At 40.5% G+C, this 17,017-nt stretch overlaps 1 protein-coding gene across 1 annotated transcript; it reads right to left on the reverse strand.

Annotated features, from left to right (window-relative positions):
* Window positions 1-53: 53 nt before the first annotated feature.
* LOC123507697 (tyrosine kinase receptor Cad96Ca-like) lies at window positions 54-12,244 on the reverse strand. Its single transcript, XM_045260834.1, has 13 exons — window positions 11,584-12,244; window positions 7,423-7,649; window positions 5,443-5,662; window positions 5,057-5,253; window positions 4,588-4,902; window positions 4,299-4,469; window positions 4,010-4,114; window positions 3,534-3,714; window positions 2,928-3,109; window positions 2,647-2,786; window positions 2,234-2,328; window positions 1,912-2,006; window positions 54-1,806 (listed from the first exon to the last, which is right to left on the reverse strand). The coding sequence occupies exons 1-13, from the start codon at window positions 11,648-11,650 to the stop codon at window positions 1,627-1,629; spliced, it is 2,175 nt and encodes a 724-aa protein (XP_045116769.1). The 5' UTR covers window positions 11,651-12,244; the 3' UTR covers window positions 54-1,626.
* Window positions 12,245-17,017: the final 4,773 nt, after the last annotated feature.

Below are 17,017 nucleotides of genomic sequence, written 5' to 3' on the forward strand. Positions count from 1 at the left end.
CAAATAAAGTTTGGAAATAAATGTAAAGTTTTGTGCAGAATAAAAACCAACACTTGGCAATGGCAGATTCTTGTACATACATACATACATTTTGTGGTTACAAAAGAATTCCTTATTATATTCTTCATTAAAGGTCCATCTTTAATCACATACATGTCAAAAATATTGGTGTCTATAAATTATCTCTACCAAGTAAGACAGGAGGTAGATCCTCACAGGGGGCCCTGAGTCACTGGGCAGTGATTCAATGTAATCTTCTTCAGTGAGTCACTTAATCTTTAGTCACCAGTTAATTCATATGAAGATTTTTATATAATAAGGCATGATGAACATGAGTATTACTATAAATATTACTTATGAGAATTAACAACAACACATGTACAGTACCATATATTTCTGCCTTTAAGGATAGGATGGCTTTCCCCAAGAAAGCACATAAGAGCTTTCAGATACATTTCCTTACACCAAGGAGATTAGACTTGCCTTTCTAGATCCACATGCCTTTTAAGACACAAGAGATATAGTACATGATAATACATGATTAATATGTACAGAACATAATGAAATTATCAATATCTTGAAGGTAAAAATAGTAGAAGAATCTATTAAAACACAAATAAACATCCAATATACACACTGCTACACAGTCTCACAACAATATAGTTATAAAAGGTTTACCTCACACACTCAAAATACATGGTTTCCTGCACCATGCCATCAGCACCAGAGTTGGTACAAGTTCCAAGATCAATGGCAGATCAACGGTGGTATATAGCACTAAATCTTTAATAATTTTGGTTCCTACGATACATGCTATAAAAATATATATCATTTATAATATAAACCTCACTAAATATACCTAAGTTACATAAACTTTCCATAGATTTACTCTGCTTTATAATTCTCTACTTCACTGCCTTAAGAGTACTATCATCTTCCATTGTTCTAGTATGAGTCTACATAAAATATCTCATGAATAAAAGCAAATAATGAAGCATGTATCCACTTAAAGATTCTAGATTTCTTAAGAATAATTCTCTAGGAACCTTAATCTCGCATCTCCGACAGTATTTCTCTGTGACCAAAACACTGAGAGACTCCTGAGGTGTTCAATGGGAGAGTGAAGAGCTCAAGACTGTGACCAGACGAGTGGCAGCTAGGACTGCCGCACTCACACAAACAGGAAGGGCTACTTAGGCACAGGATTATTAATCTTAGGATAGAGTTAGGGTCAAAGGTCCCAACATGCCACAACTTCCCACTGTATTAAGTGTTTTCCTGACAGTCTCCATACACATCCTGACAAGTGTTTGATTCTAAAGAGGTCAGAGGACTAATACTTTTTGGAAAATACCTAACACAGTAAAAGGGAGTGCGGCAGGTTAGCTCAACTTTTAACCATTACTGCACCAGCACCTTCCATAAAGAGTGTCCCATAAATTAAATGTGAAAGGACAACACACACACACACTAAAGATACTGTTTACACCCACAAGTTGGCAATAAGACTGACTGTGCTCTTACGATGTTACACTGTGCATCAACCTACTACTACTACAACAAATTCAACTGACTACTGTACTCTCTTCTTCACTACAAACAGTCTTCACCCAGATTAAATCAGCCCTATAAAAGCTCATCAGCCTTCCCTTGCATAATGTTGTAGTAGTTGCGGTCTGGAAACCGGTCTAGTTCAATGTACTCCACCTCTGTCATAACGAGCCCCTCCAGGGTGTGCACCAGCTCAGTGAAGCACGGCCGCTCCATGGGGTCCTTGTCCCAGCAGTAGTACATGATATTGTAGATCTGCCAAGGTAAAATCATAATTATTACATCCCTGTCATCTGGATTTGCTGTAGTACCCGATAAATTTGTCTTTTAATGGTCCCTAATGACTCAGCTCTGGCTTACCTCCCGGCGACAGTGATCAGGTTTCTCCATACGGTAACCATCCCGCACCTTTCTCATGACCTCGTTGGCGCCCATCCCTGGGTAGGGCGTTGAACCTGCCATGACAACAGTGTAATTACTATGCTAACTTAGCTAGCATGGAAAAGCAATTATATTCTTTACATTTGTCTACAACTTTCTCAGTTAGAATCTAGCTTAATTGGAGTTATCACCCATATATGTACGCATGTGTGCAAACACACACACACACACTACTAACAGCCTTATACTACAGTGTCTTAGCTGAATAAGCAGCAAGGAGTAATGCTGTAATAGTACATACCCAGGGTAACAATTTCCCATAAAAGGACACCAAAGCTCCAAACATCAGACTTTGCAGAGAAAATATTGTCAAAGAGTGACTCAGGAGCCATCCATCTGTGAAATAAGATGTACAAAATACAAATACACGAAAGACCCAATAATTATCTATATCAACTCATGTAACAAGTTATGTGTACATTTTCTGCTTGATACCTTGCTTCTACGTATCTCAACAACTGTTGTACCTTCTTGTACATCACATTCTCTAGAAACCAATTAAGAGAAGAATTTTCTTGGTTCTTGTACCATGTTGGTTGCAGTATAAGGTGTAGATCACTTACCAAAGTAGATTCATGACATGTAGATCACAATGTAATTTTAGATATTTTTATATGGAATACGGGAAAGAGGACTTGTCTTGACGACACTGACCTGACAGGCAGCCGGCCGTCACTCTTTCTCTCATAGATCCGGTTGTTAGCCACGTCCCTAGCAAGGCCAAAGTCTGCCACCTTGCACACCTTATCCTCCCCAAGCAGCACATTTCTTGTTGCTAAATCCCTATGTACAATCTGGAAAAAGATTCACATTCATGTATACGTACATCTAAATCACTGAGAAAAATCCTTAGCTTAAGATAATATAAAGTAGTATCTATTTCAGAGTTCTTAAATAAAACAGGCTGAACACCCAAGAGAAGCATCAAGACTCACCCCATTCCTACACAGGAACTCCATCCCTCTGGCTGTCTGGTAGGCAAAGAGAATCAAGTCCTTTGGCGTGATAGAGGAGGAAGAGCCATGCAGGTTGTTGTAAGAGGTGTCCGCACGGGAGGACCTTAAGTGACTTTGTAGCTTCCCGATGATCATATATTCTAGCACAATGAACAGCGGGTCTGAGGCAGTGGAGACTTGAGATTAACCTCATGGAGGGCAGGAGCTGCTTTTCATTCAGGTACCAATATATTACTTTATTCTTAGGTCAACTATGTTCCCTCAAATCACCCTGTTCTTTTATATACATTTAATCCCTTTAGTTTTTATCTTTATCTTGAAAAGCAAACGTACATAATAAGCAATCTTTCACTAAGAACCCTTTTGAGAATGAACATCAAATTTCAACATAGTAATAAAACTTGTAACAATGCTTACTAGCAAACTGAAAAGGTAAGGAATATCTAGGGTGGCGAAGAGGATAAGGTGGTGAGCGTGGGATCAGGCAGACATCCACGCATAGGTTCAAATCCCACCATGTACAACCTTAAAAACTTGCCAATTGATGCATTCTTTGCCAGAACAGTTATGTCCTGCATGTCTCACCTTTCTCAGTGCAGCAAGCCAACATGGACAGGACGTTGGGATGCTGACCGAGGCTTTTCAGCACTTTCAACTCCTGCACCAAGTCTTTCCTCTCCCGCTCCCCAGCAGATTCCTTCAGGGTTTTCACGGCCACCAACATGGTCTTCTCACCCTTCAGCCCTGTGGCCTCACACTTCCATACCTGCAGTGGTGAAGGGCAAAGTAAGTGGTGGTATGACAAAAAGTTATATCTACTATTCTGACTGATAATCTCCTCAGTTTTTGTTTCATACTTGCACTGTCAGATTTGGTAATGAAATGAGGAATTACTCAGACAATCTCCATGTGTTATATTTTTATTCTTATTTGCAAGGTCAGGTTAAGTAATGCTATAAGGTATTATTAAGAAAATTTCCATTTCTTCAGATTTTGACTCTTACTTGCACTGCTAAGAATGATAATGGAATAAGGTATTACTGCTAGTAAGCACCACCCACCTGGCCAAAGCATCCCTCGCCCAGGATACCCATGAACTTGAGACGGTGACGTGGAAACTCCCACATGTCTGAAGAGGATGGTGCAACGGTCGTACTTTTCCGCTTCTGAGGGGCATGTAATAACAGAATATTGAGAAACAGACATGGATGGAAATTACTATTATGCTTGAATTCAGGTGAAACATATTTACTCTATACAATAATAAGATAAAGAACTTCTAATCTAAATATATGAGGGAGAGAATCACTACAAGAAGCAATGAAAAAAAATTACTAGTAAAGTGTTCACCTCTTTACTGTTCCTGAAGGAGTCCTCATAGGTGTTGCTGGAGGCTCGGCGCCACCATCGTGCTGCCAGACCCACAATGCTTCCCTGCTGCTGTGACTCACTATCTCTTTGCTCCTCAGGCTCCACGGCAGCTGCAGCTTCCTTCTCCTTGTCATACATAACTGCACTCTTCTGTGAGATGAAAACTGGATTAGCAATTGTAAAAGTGTAGAGAAGTAAGAAGTTATTAAGCATATTCAATATGTGTACACGATTAATTTCATATATCAGCTGTCAGCCAACACTTCACCTTAGACCTTGCAGCCACCAGTCTGCGGTGCCTATTCCAGCACCACAGGATGCCCCCAACCACAAGCACCAGCCCCACCACTAACAGAATAGTGATGACTGTCAGGCTGCCTCCTGCCTGTCCTGCAGATGGGGCCTCTGTACTGCTGGTTACTGCCACTCCTCTTTCTCCCCCGACCACTTGGAGGTCCAGTTGATTTACTTGATTTGGTCTGGTGCTTGGAATATGGTGGGATGCAAGCACAAGTAGCTGTACTTCCTCCTCAGCACTGCCTTGTGGACTAGTGGCAATCACCTTCACAATGAAGGATCCAACCTGAAAAATCCAAGGAGTATCAGTAAAATGTGTTTTCCCTTCATGATAGTAAGATTCATTGACCACAAGTAAACTAATTCCATCACTTTCAAGTTTCAGACTACTCCAAATGTGCTGCTGATCAGAGCCCTGAGCACATAGCAAGAGGTCACACCTTCTCAACAGTTGGTGATTTGGCCAAGGTGATGCGTCCTGTCTTCTTGTTGATCTGTAAGAGCTCAGTTGGGTCAACAAGATCCAAGATGTAACCGTTCTGTGCAAAGTCATACACATGCACTGTGTTAACAAGGCTGCCCACTGGTGCACCCTCCCTCACATGCCACTTCTTTTCAACTGACAGAAAGGGTACAGCTGTTGTGATGGGAAAGAGAGAGACCAGTCAATCAGTTACATATCAAGTGACATAATCAGTGTATATATCCAACTCATTTGTAATTGCATTGGCTTCTCAAACAATTTCAGCTACATATTAGAACACAATAACATTCAGATTTCACCATCCAGTCTCAGCGTGCAACAAACACGAGGTCTCCCACTTACGCATGATGTCTGCTGGTGTCTGGATGTGGGGGAAGTTGCCACCTGGAAATCCATGTGGCTGCTCCCCCCTGAAGCCTGGAGGACCTTCAAAGCCTCTAGGGCCTTCATGCCGCTCCCCCTGCCTAGCTACCTGCACCCTCACCACCACCACAGGGTTAAATTTACCGTCCACCAGCTTCACACGCAGCATGAAGTCCCTCCTCTTCTCTGTGGGCTTCAACTGCAATGTTAAGGATATTAGAATTATTATTCCCATCATTTGGTGCCTTCTCTCTTTCTTAAGCTACATTCAGTATTTCAGCAGTTATGATGTGTGGAGCTTCAAGGATGCCCACTGCAGCACTTTCTGCAATCTATAATAAAATGCAGTTTTCCTCTCTCTCTCTCTCTCTCTCTCTCTCTCTCTCTCTCTCTCTCTCTCTCTCTCTCTCTCTCTCTCTCTTTCTCTTCTATGACCATTTTTAGCTTATATGTGTGTGCACTATGAAAGATTACTATGGAAGTTAGAGGAGAAGGGTGGCTTAAAAGGAAGCACATTGAGATGGATGAAAAATTACTAGAAAGGGAGAGAAATAAGGACGATAGTTAAAGATATGAAGTCCAAGTGGAGAACAGTAGAGAGCGGAGTGCCACGGGGGTCAGTATTGGCACCAATATTTATTCTTGTATACATAAACGACATGCCAGGAGTGAACAACTACATAAATCTGTTTGCGGACGATGCGAAACTGTGCAGAGTCATTAAACAAAAAGAGGATTGTGAAATACTACAGGAAGACTTAAACAAGATCTGGAAATGGAGTAAAAAATGGGAGTTGGAATTCAATGTGGACAAAAGCCATGTCATGGAAATGGGAAAAAGTGAAAGACGACCAGTGGGAATCTATAAGATGGGAGATGGAGTAGAACTAGAAAAAGTAAAAAAGGAAAAGGACTTGGGAGTGACAATGGAAGAAAACAATCAACCGGTAAGCCATATTGATAGAATTTTCAGAGAGACGTATAATTTGCTAAGGAATATTGGATTAGCATTTCACTATATGGACAAAGAAATGATGAAGAAATTGATAAGTACTAAAATAAGACCTAGACTGGAATATGCAGGAGTTGTGTGGACCCCCATAAAAGAAACACATAAGGAAATATGAGAGACTGCAAAAAATGGCAACAAGAATGGTTCCAGAATTTAAAGGGATGACATATGAGGAGAGACTAAAAGCTATGGATCTACCAACCCTGGAACAGAGAAGAGAGAGAGGGGATCTGATACAAGTTTATAAATTGATTAACGGAATGGATCAAGTGGATAATGAGAAACTAATCCTCAGAGAAGAATATGTGACATTAGAAGCACAAGATCGCATAGTAAGAAACTGAGGAAGGGAAGATGTCTGAGAGATGTTAAAAATTTAGTTTCCATAAAGATGTGTTGAGACTTGGAACAGTTTGAGTGAGGAAATGGTGTCAGCAAAGAGTGTACATAGTTTTATAGAAAAATTGGATAAGTGTAGATATGGAGATGGGGCCACATGAGCATAAAGCCCTGTAAAACTACAACTAGGTAAATACAACTAGGTAAATACACACAATATTATATTATATTATATTACATATATATATATATATATATATATATATATATATATATATATATATATATATATATATATATATATATATATATAACAGAAGTAATAATAATAATAATATCATTATTACTATTGTTGTTATCATTAATATCTAATATTATTAACAACAACAACAACAACAACAACATTACCCAGCTGTAAAAGAAATGGCAAGCAAGTAAACACCAAACATATTAAACAATCTGCTTGACATCTTTACTAAGTGGGAGTTTTGCTAAGCTTGCCAACTTACATAACTGCACCGGGCGACCTTAACCTCACAGGGGACGCACAAACCAAACGGTACATAAAAACCTGTATGAGTGCAAGCCTATACCTACACCGTACTCACCAAATCACTCAGGTTCTTGGCGACTACAACTCTCCGTTGGTCATCCACCACGAAGTACGTGTGTATTGTTTCGCCTTCCATGTTAGGCTGGAGCAGGAAGGTGACAGTGTTATTTTTTTCATTGAAGGTTATCAGACGGGTGACCACTGTCCCAATAGCATCGTCTTCCGACACAAACCAGTCCTTCTCTGACTTCAAGCCCGGCGGAATGTTGTTCCCTCGTGCCTCTGTGTGGTTAAGGGAAGGAGCTGGGTTATTATGTAGTACTACTTGCGATGCGGCGTGGATCCAAGGTTTATGTCTTTATGAGTGGGAGAGCGTTTTTTTTTTTTTTTTTTTTTTTTTTTTTTTTACCATGTGGGCTTTTCACGGAAATTTATGGGCTAAAGGGGATACTTTTAGGGGTACCTCCTATCTCAAAGCCCACCCGCTAGGAAACCGTTGCCCCGAGTGAGGAAGCCCAACCTACACTCGGACCGTGGACAGGATTCGAACCCGTGCGCTAGAAGACCCCTCGGACCCCAAAGCGCACATGGTTCCACTGTACCACGGCGGCCCCAGGGACTCTGCTATTTGCATAATCGTCAGAGAGAGAGAGAGAGAGAGAGAGAGAGAGAGAATAAATATGTGGATCAAAAAGTAATTATCTCTGGCATTTAGAAAGAACAGAGCATCTCAAATACGATGCCTCTATGTATAGTGCAAGGAGGAAGTGGGGCAAGGGAAGAAAATGAGGAAGAGCAGTAATTTTCCTTGTGGCGGAAATGACGACCGTTAGTTGATGATACTCGCTCTTCGTAACGGAGAGCGGCAAAAACCTGTTACTCCTCAGTGCTAACAGGTTTGCGGTTCGTCAAGACATGGAGGAATGATTTGAGGCTTGCCACTGAGCTGACGAACGCTTCACTCCCTTCCGTATGTGATAACATTTCCCGTACTTCATAATCTTTCCTTTTAGCGTTTTCCTTTGATATCAGAAACTGAGACTACAAATCTCTATGGCTTTTCAATGACTATTCTGACCTGAGATGCTAGCAGTGCATTCACTTTTCCACCTAATGACATCTCCCATGCTTCATATGATCATTTCCTCTTGTGTGTCCCATGATATCATAAGTTGATTACACTGCAGTTGCCCAGAGTACTAATGCATTCTGCAAATGTCTGTGTCTATGTCCTGTAAATGATTTTAAACGAGCTGCTGAGCATCCCGGCTACTTTCGCTTCCCTCCCTATAGATAACATCTCAACGTTTGCTGCACTTCCTGCTTCCCGCGTTTTCCTTTGCCATCAAGAATTTAAATAATGTGTCTAAAGTAATGATATATTCTACAGATCATCTCTGTGATCTTGGAAAGATATTAAATAATCTACAAATAATCAATATAATCTTTGAATATAGTCATGAGAGAACGTCTCAAAACACTGGGCTGAAAATGCATGTAAGCAGTCAGTCACCACGCAATGGGTTACTGTACTGAGGAAGGCTGAACAATGAGTATCATGTTTGTTCCCGGTGAGGTGAAGGAAGTGATTCAAGATATTACTATTGGGCATCAGATATTCTAGTAACGCACTACTGAAGACGAGAGCTGCATGTCACTGCATTTAAACGTTCTTTTCCCCTTTTACTGTTCGTCCTAGAGATTTTTCCCCTATGTATCTCTGTTCATCAGGAGCGTGATGCATAAACGTACGTAGTAACTTCAACTACCTTTTTTGTTATTACTTATATTTTTGTTACTGCAATCTCAAACACTTTGTGTCTTATCTTTACAGCTCCAGTGGAAGTAGTTAGGATTTTTAAGAGTTTTCTTGATTCTACTGATAGTTTAACGAGCATTATATCAAGCCTGGCTTCAGCTGTCATTCTCATACGCGTATACATATTAAAAGTAAAGTTCCGCGAGTCTGATCCTAGCTTCTCTTCAATACCCACCCTGGATTCAGTTTAGCGGTTCATGTAACGCGTGAGTGGCCGCACCTGACCGCACCTGACTTCCAAGCAGCGGACAGGTGAAGAGGAACGCGGTGGGGGAACGGGGGGTGACTTGTCGGGGACTTGGTCAGTGGTTAAGGTCTGATGACGATCACAGGATCAAGGTTTTTAAATACACGAGGAGAGCGACCTTGTTTGACCCGAAGTCCTTGAAGAAAATGGTGTTGAGGGGAAATGCTTCTTATTGGTTTGTGACCAGTTTTCCTTTCCTCTCCCTGGCGATGACTAATCGTACACCTACGCCAGTGTTTTGAAATGGTTTCTTTCGTAAAGGGAGTTTTCAAGGACTACGGTGATCGTTAGTCTGGTTCTCTTAGATGCTTTTGATTCCTACTGACGAAGCATAATCACTGCAACACCATCAATCGTGTTAGCTATCATCATAACACATGAACAAAAATTAATGAAAACAATTAACTTCCATTAGTATGTTAAAAGCATAAATACAAAAATGTTCAAACGAGAATGTGGTCTTGAACAAGGAAGACTTTCTATTAAAAAGATAAGAGGAAAAAACAAGAGGCTTTGAAAGCGGTGATGGTTAGAAAGTTTTATAATCAAGTTCCAGTGTTTACTTGCTACGCTCTAATAGCTAACAAAGGGAAACAATAGACGAATAAACAACGCGGCGTCACTAATAGAGTTGTCTCGTAAGCCTCCCATCACCCGCACGTCCTTCCCTTGTATCTGCCTCGTTTCCTGACTCACTGAGTATACTACGTCCTCCCCAAAAACATTTCAAGAGAGAGAGAGAGAGAGAGAGAGAGAGAGAGAGAGAGAGAGAGAGAGAGAGAGAGTGTGTGTGTCTTGATGAACTAACAAGGGGGAATGTCGCTATGTAATCAAGGAAATACCAAAGAAAGAAAAGGTGAAGATATATTATGAGGTCAGTAAGAAGAACAAGGAATGTATCAATATTCTGTGACGCGATAAGTATTATCTTTTTTAATCTTACTAGATGTTGAATGAGAAAATGTCTCTAATTCACACATTAATGCTATTGAATACTACACAATCCATTCTTATTTCCATATCTTACGCCACATCGATGAGAATCACATTATCTTGAGAGATATCATGCATATATTCCCTTCTTTTTTTGCCACATTCAGATTTCCATTTAATATGAGTATTAGTGAGTGTACCTTTGCTTCTGGACATAAGGACACAGCACGTATATTGATGAAGGCAAGAGAACACGTGAAAGGGGCGAACGACACCTCGCGAGCTAACGGTGTTGTGCTGGTGAAAGTGTGTGTGTGTGTGTGTGTGTGTCGCAACAAGGAAGAGCAAGGTGGTTGTACCAGTTGTCTTTGTAAAGGAGAGAGAGAGAGAGAGAGAGAGAGAGAGAGAGAGAGAGAGAGAGAGAGAGAGAGAGAGAGAGAGAGAGAGCATTAACTATTCGTCATCTATCTAAACATTTCCTTCTATTTGACCCACGCTAATAAACTAATATATTTATCTATTTAATTTCTATACATTTATTCACATTTATTTTCTTGTGCGTATATGTCATGTAACTGTCAATCACTTGTACCATCCTGCTATGAATGAAATACGCAGCCTTGCGGGATCGAGTCTTGAGGAAGTGAATGGTATTCTAACAGAGCACTGAAGTCTCTCGCTTGTCGCTGAGGGAGCCTTGTTACGTCACGCTGTAGAGGTTCCTGATGGCTGGCGGGGACGAGGACACGGGTAAAGCTAATGCGATGGATACGAAGGGAGAGAAAAGCGACGTATTTCCTTCCAAAGCGAACGAAAGATATGATGATGAAGCAATGTCCTCATGGTACTGTGGTAAGGCTGTTACGTCTACGTAACAATAAGAAAGAACATTCAGTGATGCGTGGGAAGGTGGCACAATGGTAAACGAAGAGTGACGAGTAGTCTAAGTTTTGCCTTGATTTGAAAAAAAAGAAGCAATAATTCAGACAATGTACGTCATATTTTGAAGTTGTCAGTTTCATTTATTTGTATTAAAAAAAAAAGATTACAATGACAAACATATATTCTTGAAGATTATCTAAATTTACCATGACAGTGAACAGAGACGGGGCAGATGGTGATTCCCCTTATTTTTTTGTCACATCAAAGCAAGGTAGGGGAAGGATAAGAGGGGGAGGAAGGGGTAAGGTGTAACACAGCACCTGCTACTCACTCACCTTGAGTAACCAGCACCAGGAGGAGGAGGAGGTGCAGAGTAACCCTGAGTGCACGCCAGGGATTCATGGTGACTCACACTACCTAGGGCCAGCCAGGCCTCACACACCCACACACTTCACCACAGCCTCGCCACAGGCCCGCCAGCTACAGATTACATCCTGCGGGTCCTGTCGAGGCGAAACAGCGAGGCACTAAAATTCGTACACGCAGACATCTGTGAGCCACGCCGAGGCACTCAAGTCTCCCCGACACACTTCTCACAAGCGCACCACAATCGGCCCCGTCTTGCCCCACTCACTGGGCCGCAATAGATTTCACTTCCAGTCGCTCTTCTCCGTTCATACAAGAGGAACCTATTTTACTTAGACTCAAAGGGTCATGTAGGGACCAGCGTAAAGAAGGTGCCCACACCCTTAGCCACCCAGGGGCGCCACGCACTCACAGCAGCAGTAGCACCACACTCCCACACTCAGAACTTCTCAAGGCCTGAAGGGCCAAAGATCCGCCTGCTAGAGTTTTGCCATCTAGCGAGTAATCATATTCACTCACGACACAATAAACGAGTTTTGAATGTCACAAGAAGCTCACTCCTACTCCTAATTCCTGTAAGATAGGCTGAGTGGTCGAACAGGCAGTGGGGATGTGCATGCAGGAATGGCCAGTATGAGTACATTAACGGGATAATCTTCTTGCTCGCAATGTCTGTCACCGGCGCAACGTCATACACGAAGCAGCCAATCAGAATGGAGGTCATAATAGCAGCAGCCAATAGGAAGGAAGAATGTGCGGCGTCTTGGGAAAAGAGAAACGTAACTTCACGCGACCATATAGACACTCGAACGATAATTTAGAGAAAATGAAAAATAATGAAGTTATGTATACAAGTAGCAACTTTCCCTTGTGGAAAACTTCTCTCTCTCTCTCTCTCTCTCTCTCTCTCTCTCTCTCTCTCTCTCAAGTTTCCATCAACTTTACCACCATGTCTTTAAGAGTTCAACGTAGCATCAGCAGGAGAGTCATAGAGACAAGCTGGGCAGCGGTGACGACGTGAGCCCAACATGAATGACGTCAAGACAGCCTTTTTAGTGCGGGCATTCCCACCACGACATCACCCACTAAAATATGTTGCCTTCACCTGCTCCCTTCCTTCGCCCGGATCTACAAATAAGCTTGCTGTCCAGTCACTTTCCCTTGCCAAAAGCGAAAGATAAACAAATAAAAATAAAGAGAACATATCGGTTCCAGACAGATGATCTCAAGTCCTGCTCAGTCTTTTTTTTTTTTTTTTTTCAGGGATAAACTCGATAAGCTGCTCGAAATTAATTACAGGAAAATAAAAACTTGGACAAGATGATACTGTGCTGAAAATAGAACCACCAGCGAGCACAGACTATTGTTCAGTCCCGGACATACGGAGAGAGAGAGAGAGAGAGAGAGAGATTGTGTCGCTCACTTCACCTATTATGACCAGGTCCACCACAGAGTAGACATTATTAATTTCCAACAGGATGTAATGGGACTAGAGATAACCCAAACATTGAGATGTAGATCCTGCAAAAAGTTATAGTTATGTACAGTGCACTGGCTGATACGGCAATAAAACCAGCTTATACAGACTGAGTTGAACCTTAGGATGGTAGAGATAGATAGATATTATATAGATGTCGAGTACTATATTATATTGTATGTGTGTGTGTGTGTGTGTGTGTGTGTGTGTGTGTGTGTGTGTGTGTGTGTGAGAGAGAGAGAGAGAGAGAGAGAGAGAGAGAGAGAGAGAGAGAGAGAGAGACTGCCTGGAATAATCATCTTTGCATTAAAGTCACCTGCTGATCTGAGCAGGAAGGTGTGAAAGGCATATGGCAGAGGTTGTTGCCATGTTCTTTGGTAATAAAGGAGACCAGAGCTGATGAAATGCTCAGTCTGCCACATCCTATGAGTTAAGTACGCACATTAAAGAGAATATTCCTAAGGGACAGGCCGTATACCTTTGATAAGTCTTCAAAAATTACAAGCAATTCCTTTCTCTTACGTTTCGCCATGGCTGTCAGAAGCCGCAGGGTGGCGACTTGTTAAACACAATCCCGTTTACTAAAATGCTTCGGCCTGCTCTGTGGAAGGAGTAAACCAAAGATTTAGTTTGTCTCACAAAACCATGTCGTAAATTAGCCTAACAGTTAATTATAGTTATTCCTTGATAGATATTTGCATCCATTTTATTTCCTTGCTTGAAAAGTGTAAACATCGTAGCTTTAATTCATGACTTAGGATAAGATGCAGAGAAAAACACATTATTGAACAGTGTACTCATGCAGAATAACAATCCACTCAGCTGGTGATAAAGTAAGCAATCCTGGTGAAATACCGCGCTTTGCATGGCTTCAGTTTGTTTATTTGTCGTTTTACGTCGACATCGGTTATTACAGGATCAAGCACTGGTATTGTTGTGTTTGTGTCAACATCGTGAGTCTCCTCCTGGGAGAGATTAAGTACACTCTCCAAGTGACGCCTGAACTCATCGTCGGTGGGACAGTGTACGTCATCCTTTGAAGCGTTATTCAAATTTCCTCTCCAGTTGATACCCCTCCATTCCAATGAATCATCACTCTCTGCCAACAACATCTCCCACCTTATTTAAAGTACCCTGTTAACGACCGACCACCGTCCCGCCCACGCTGCGTTCATCCATGTATATACCTACACAACGTCTGCCGTTTGCGACCCTTTTACATTTATGACTGCTTCCATGTTAACTTTGTCACACTGTGTACTTCTATTTCGAGAAAATATTTCTTTGTCTATCGTGTGATAACGTAAAGGTTTCTTAAATGAAAGAAAGCAAAGCGTTTCAGAATAGGAGCATTTTAGAGTAGGGTTGCCATATATTAACTATCAAAATTCCGGACATCTTCTTTAACACTTGATATAATATTGGAAAACATGTAAATCAATATAAAAAAAAAAACTCAATTTATTTACCTTCGTTGCAGTAACAAGATCACAGGGCCACTAACAAACAATGATAATCCAAACTGACGCCTATATCAACCAAGGTCAAAGAGAAAAGACTGGACGATTATAAACATGGAGGCAGGACAGCAAAAGCATAGTTCTTTTCTTGTAAAACACAACTAAGTAAACACACACACACACACACACACACACACACACACACACACACACACACACACACACACACACACACACAACGATAATAATGCTGCTGTTGTTGCTGGTACTACTACTAAACTACCTCACGCACTTCCATTCCCTATTTTTCCTCCTATCACTACACTTCATGCATTTTAGGAGGGCAACCGTAGGAGATGGCCGAAAAACTGATAATTGAAGGAAATGTTCATGAGTTGACACAGGGAGGGATGGGTAGGCTATTGGTGGGATGGGGTCTTGGTCTGGGTCATGGTGGGCACAGGGTGGTCTGAACGGGCCTATACGGAACTAATGCCTTATTTAACACAGTAATGGGGTATTTATCTATTTTGGTGGTTGATTCTGGTTTTGCTTCACTCTCTGGATCTCTTGAAACACAGGGGAATGCAGGTAAACATTGGTGGACTGACCTGGAGGGAAACTTGGCTGAAGTGCCCCTCAATATTTACGTACGTAATTCATTTTCGAAATCGCGAGAAGAAAAAAGGCACCCAGACTGAAATGCACTACAATTTTTGATGCAACAAATATTTTAACTAATAACCAAAATATGATAATGTTAATGTACCGATTATTTACATAGCTAAGTCGCACGACGGTTTGTATTTCAAAATAACAGCGCCACTAACACATCATAATGTCAAGTAGGAAAGCAGAGCCACAATACATTATATTACATTTTCTGAAGACTAATTTTTCTTTTTTTTTTTTACTTTCCAGCCAAATAAAGAAAACAGATTCCTGGTCGTGTAATGATTTTTGCTTTCTATCATGGTACCGTTAACATTTTTTAAATTTGAAAATATGAATAACTAGAAAATATATTTTACTGAATATTATTCCTCAGGTCATGCTTTTCATGCTTTTAAAACCTTATATCAAACATCAAAACAATCTTCGGTGTACTAAAAAAAAAAAAAAAAAAAAAAAAGATAAATAAATAAATAAATAAATAATAACATCATAGAATACCGAAAGTGTTATTTCAACAAGAAACAATCAAACATAAAAAAAAAAGCAGATAAGAACAATCTTAATTATCATGAATTATAACTTGAATAATATTGCATTTCTATCAACAAATAAAATACAAAAGTAATGTAAACTCCAATTATAAATGAGAAAAATTTGTGATGTAATGCCAATTTTTTTTTTTTTTTTTTTTTGCACCTTTTCTCACCATCTCCGGTTCCCCTCACCTCCCTCCCCACATTCCTCCCCATCCCTCCACCTTTATCTCATCCATCTACTTCAACACAGCGAAATCTTAAGACACCTGCAAACACCTGCAAAACGATTGAAAATACTAGAAAAACGCCCCAAATCATTTGGCTGCAGGGTGAAGGGACGGGGCTGGCGGGAGTTGGCGGGTCGGGGCACGAGGGATGCTTTGGTGTGTGTGTGTGTGTGTGTGTGTGTGTGTGTGTGTGTGTGTGTGTGTTCACTAGAGCTGGGCAGGAACCGGTCCTAAGAATTGGAACCGGTTCCACTTTAACGGTTCCACATGATTACAGATAGTAGATACGCATGAGTTACAAATCAGAAATAGCATACTATATAGTGCTTATTTAAAAGAATGTTATCATAAATATTATTTAGGAATCCTTGCAAATGTCAGTATCTACAGATGAACGAAGTAGAGCATAATACAATCATGTGCACTGCAGGCAGGCTTGTATCCATTATTCAAAGAAATGGCACGAATGATACTGGTCATTGGCCAATAGCAGGCACCGATTTAGAGTTGTCATATCACCATCATTTCTTTGTGCTCTGATTGGTAGATATCCTATGACGTCACAACATAGGGTATGTATGTATGTATGTATCTATCTATCTATCTATCTATATCTATCTATCTATCTATCTATCTATCTATCTATCTATCTATATATATATATATATATATATATATATATATATATATATATATATATATATATATATATATATATACACACACTGCATTGTTTGCGGGATGCTATGCCCTCAGTTCAGATGCCATTTACTCATATTCATCATGCAGGGCCTGGCAGTGTTATAAGTGTGCTGTCTGAGATATTTACTATCAGTGTACTGATCCACATATGTTCATGATGTGTTTCCATATTTTTGTTTTTTCTTCTTCTTTTGAAGAGAATTAAATATTTTCAGATTTATTTAAGAGTTCCTTATTACTGGTGTGACGTTATTCATATGACTGATTGTGCTATATTGTATTGAGCATTATTTGTGTGGCTCTCTACAGGTTGAAATATTACTGAA

Source organism: Portunus trituberculatus, chromosome 23 (assembly GCF_017591435.1).
Source record: "Portunus trituberculatus isolate SZX2019 chromosome 23, ASM1759143v1, whole genome shotgun sequence".
NCBI lineage: Eukaryota > Metazoa > Arthropoda > Malacostraca > Decapoda > Portunidae > Portunus > Portunus trituberculatus.

Excerpts from the sequence above, each read along its gene's own strand:
- LOC123507697 (XM_045260834.1), bottom strand. The coding sequence starts at position 11,650 with ATGAATCCCTGGCGTGCACTCAGGGTTACTCTGCACCTCCTCCTCCTC. Across the intron at positions 3,715-4,009 it reads GCGAGGGATGCTTTGGCCAG|GTATGGAAGTGTGAGGCCAC; the intron begins GTGGGTGGTGCT and ends TCACCACTGCAG. Across the intron at positions 2,007-2,233 it reads ATGGGAAATTGTTACCCTGG|GTTCAACGCCCTACCCAGGG; the intron begins GTATGTACTATT and ends TTGTCATGGCAG.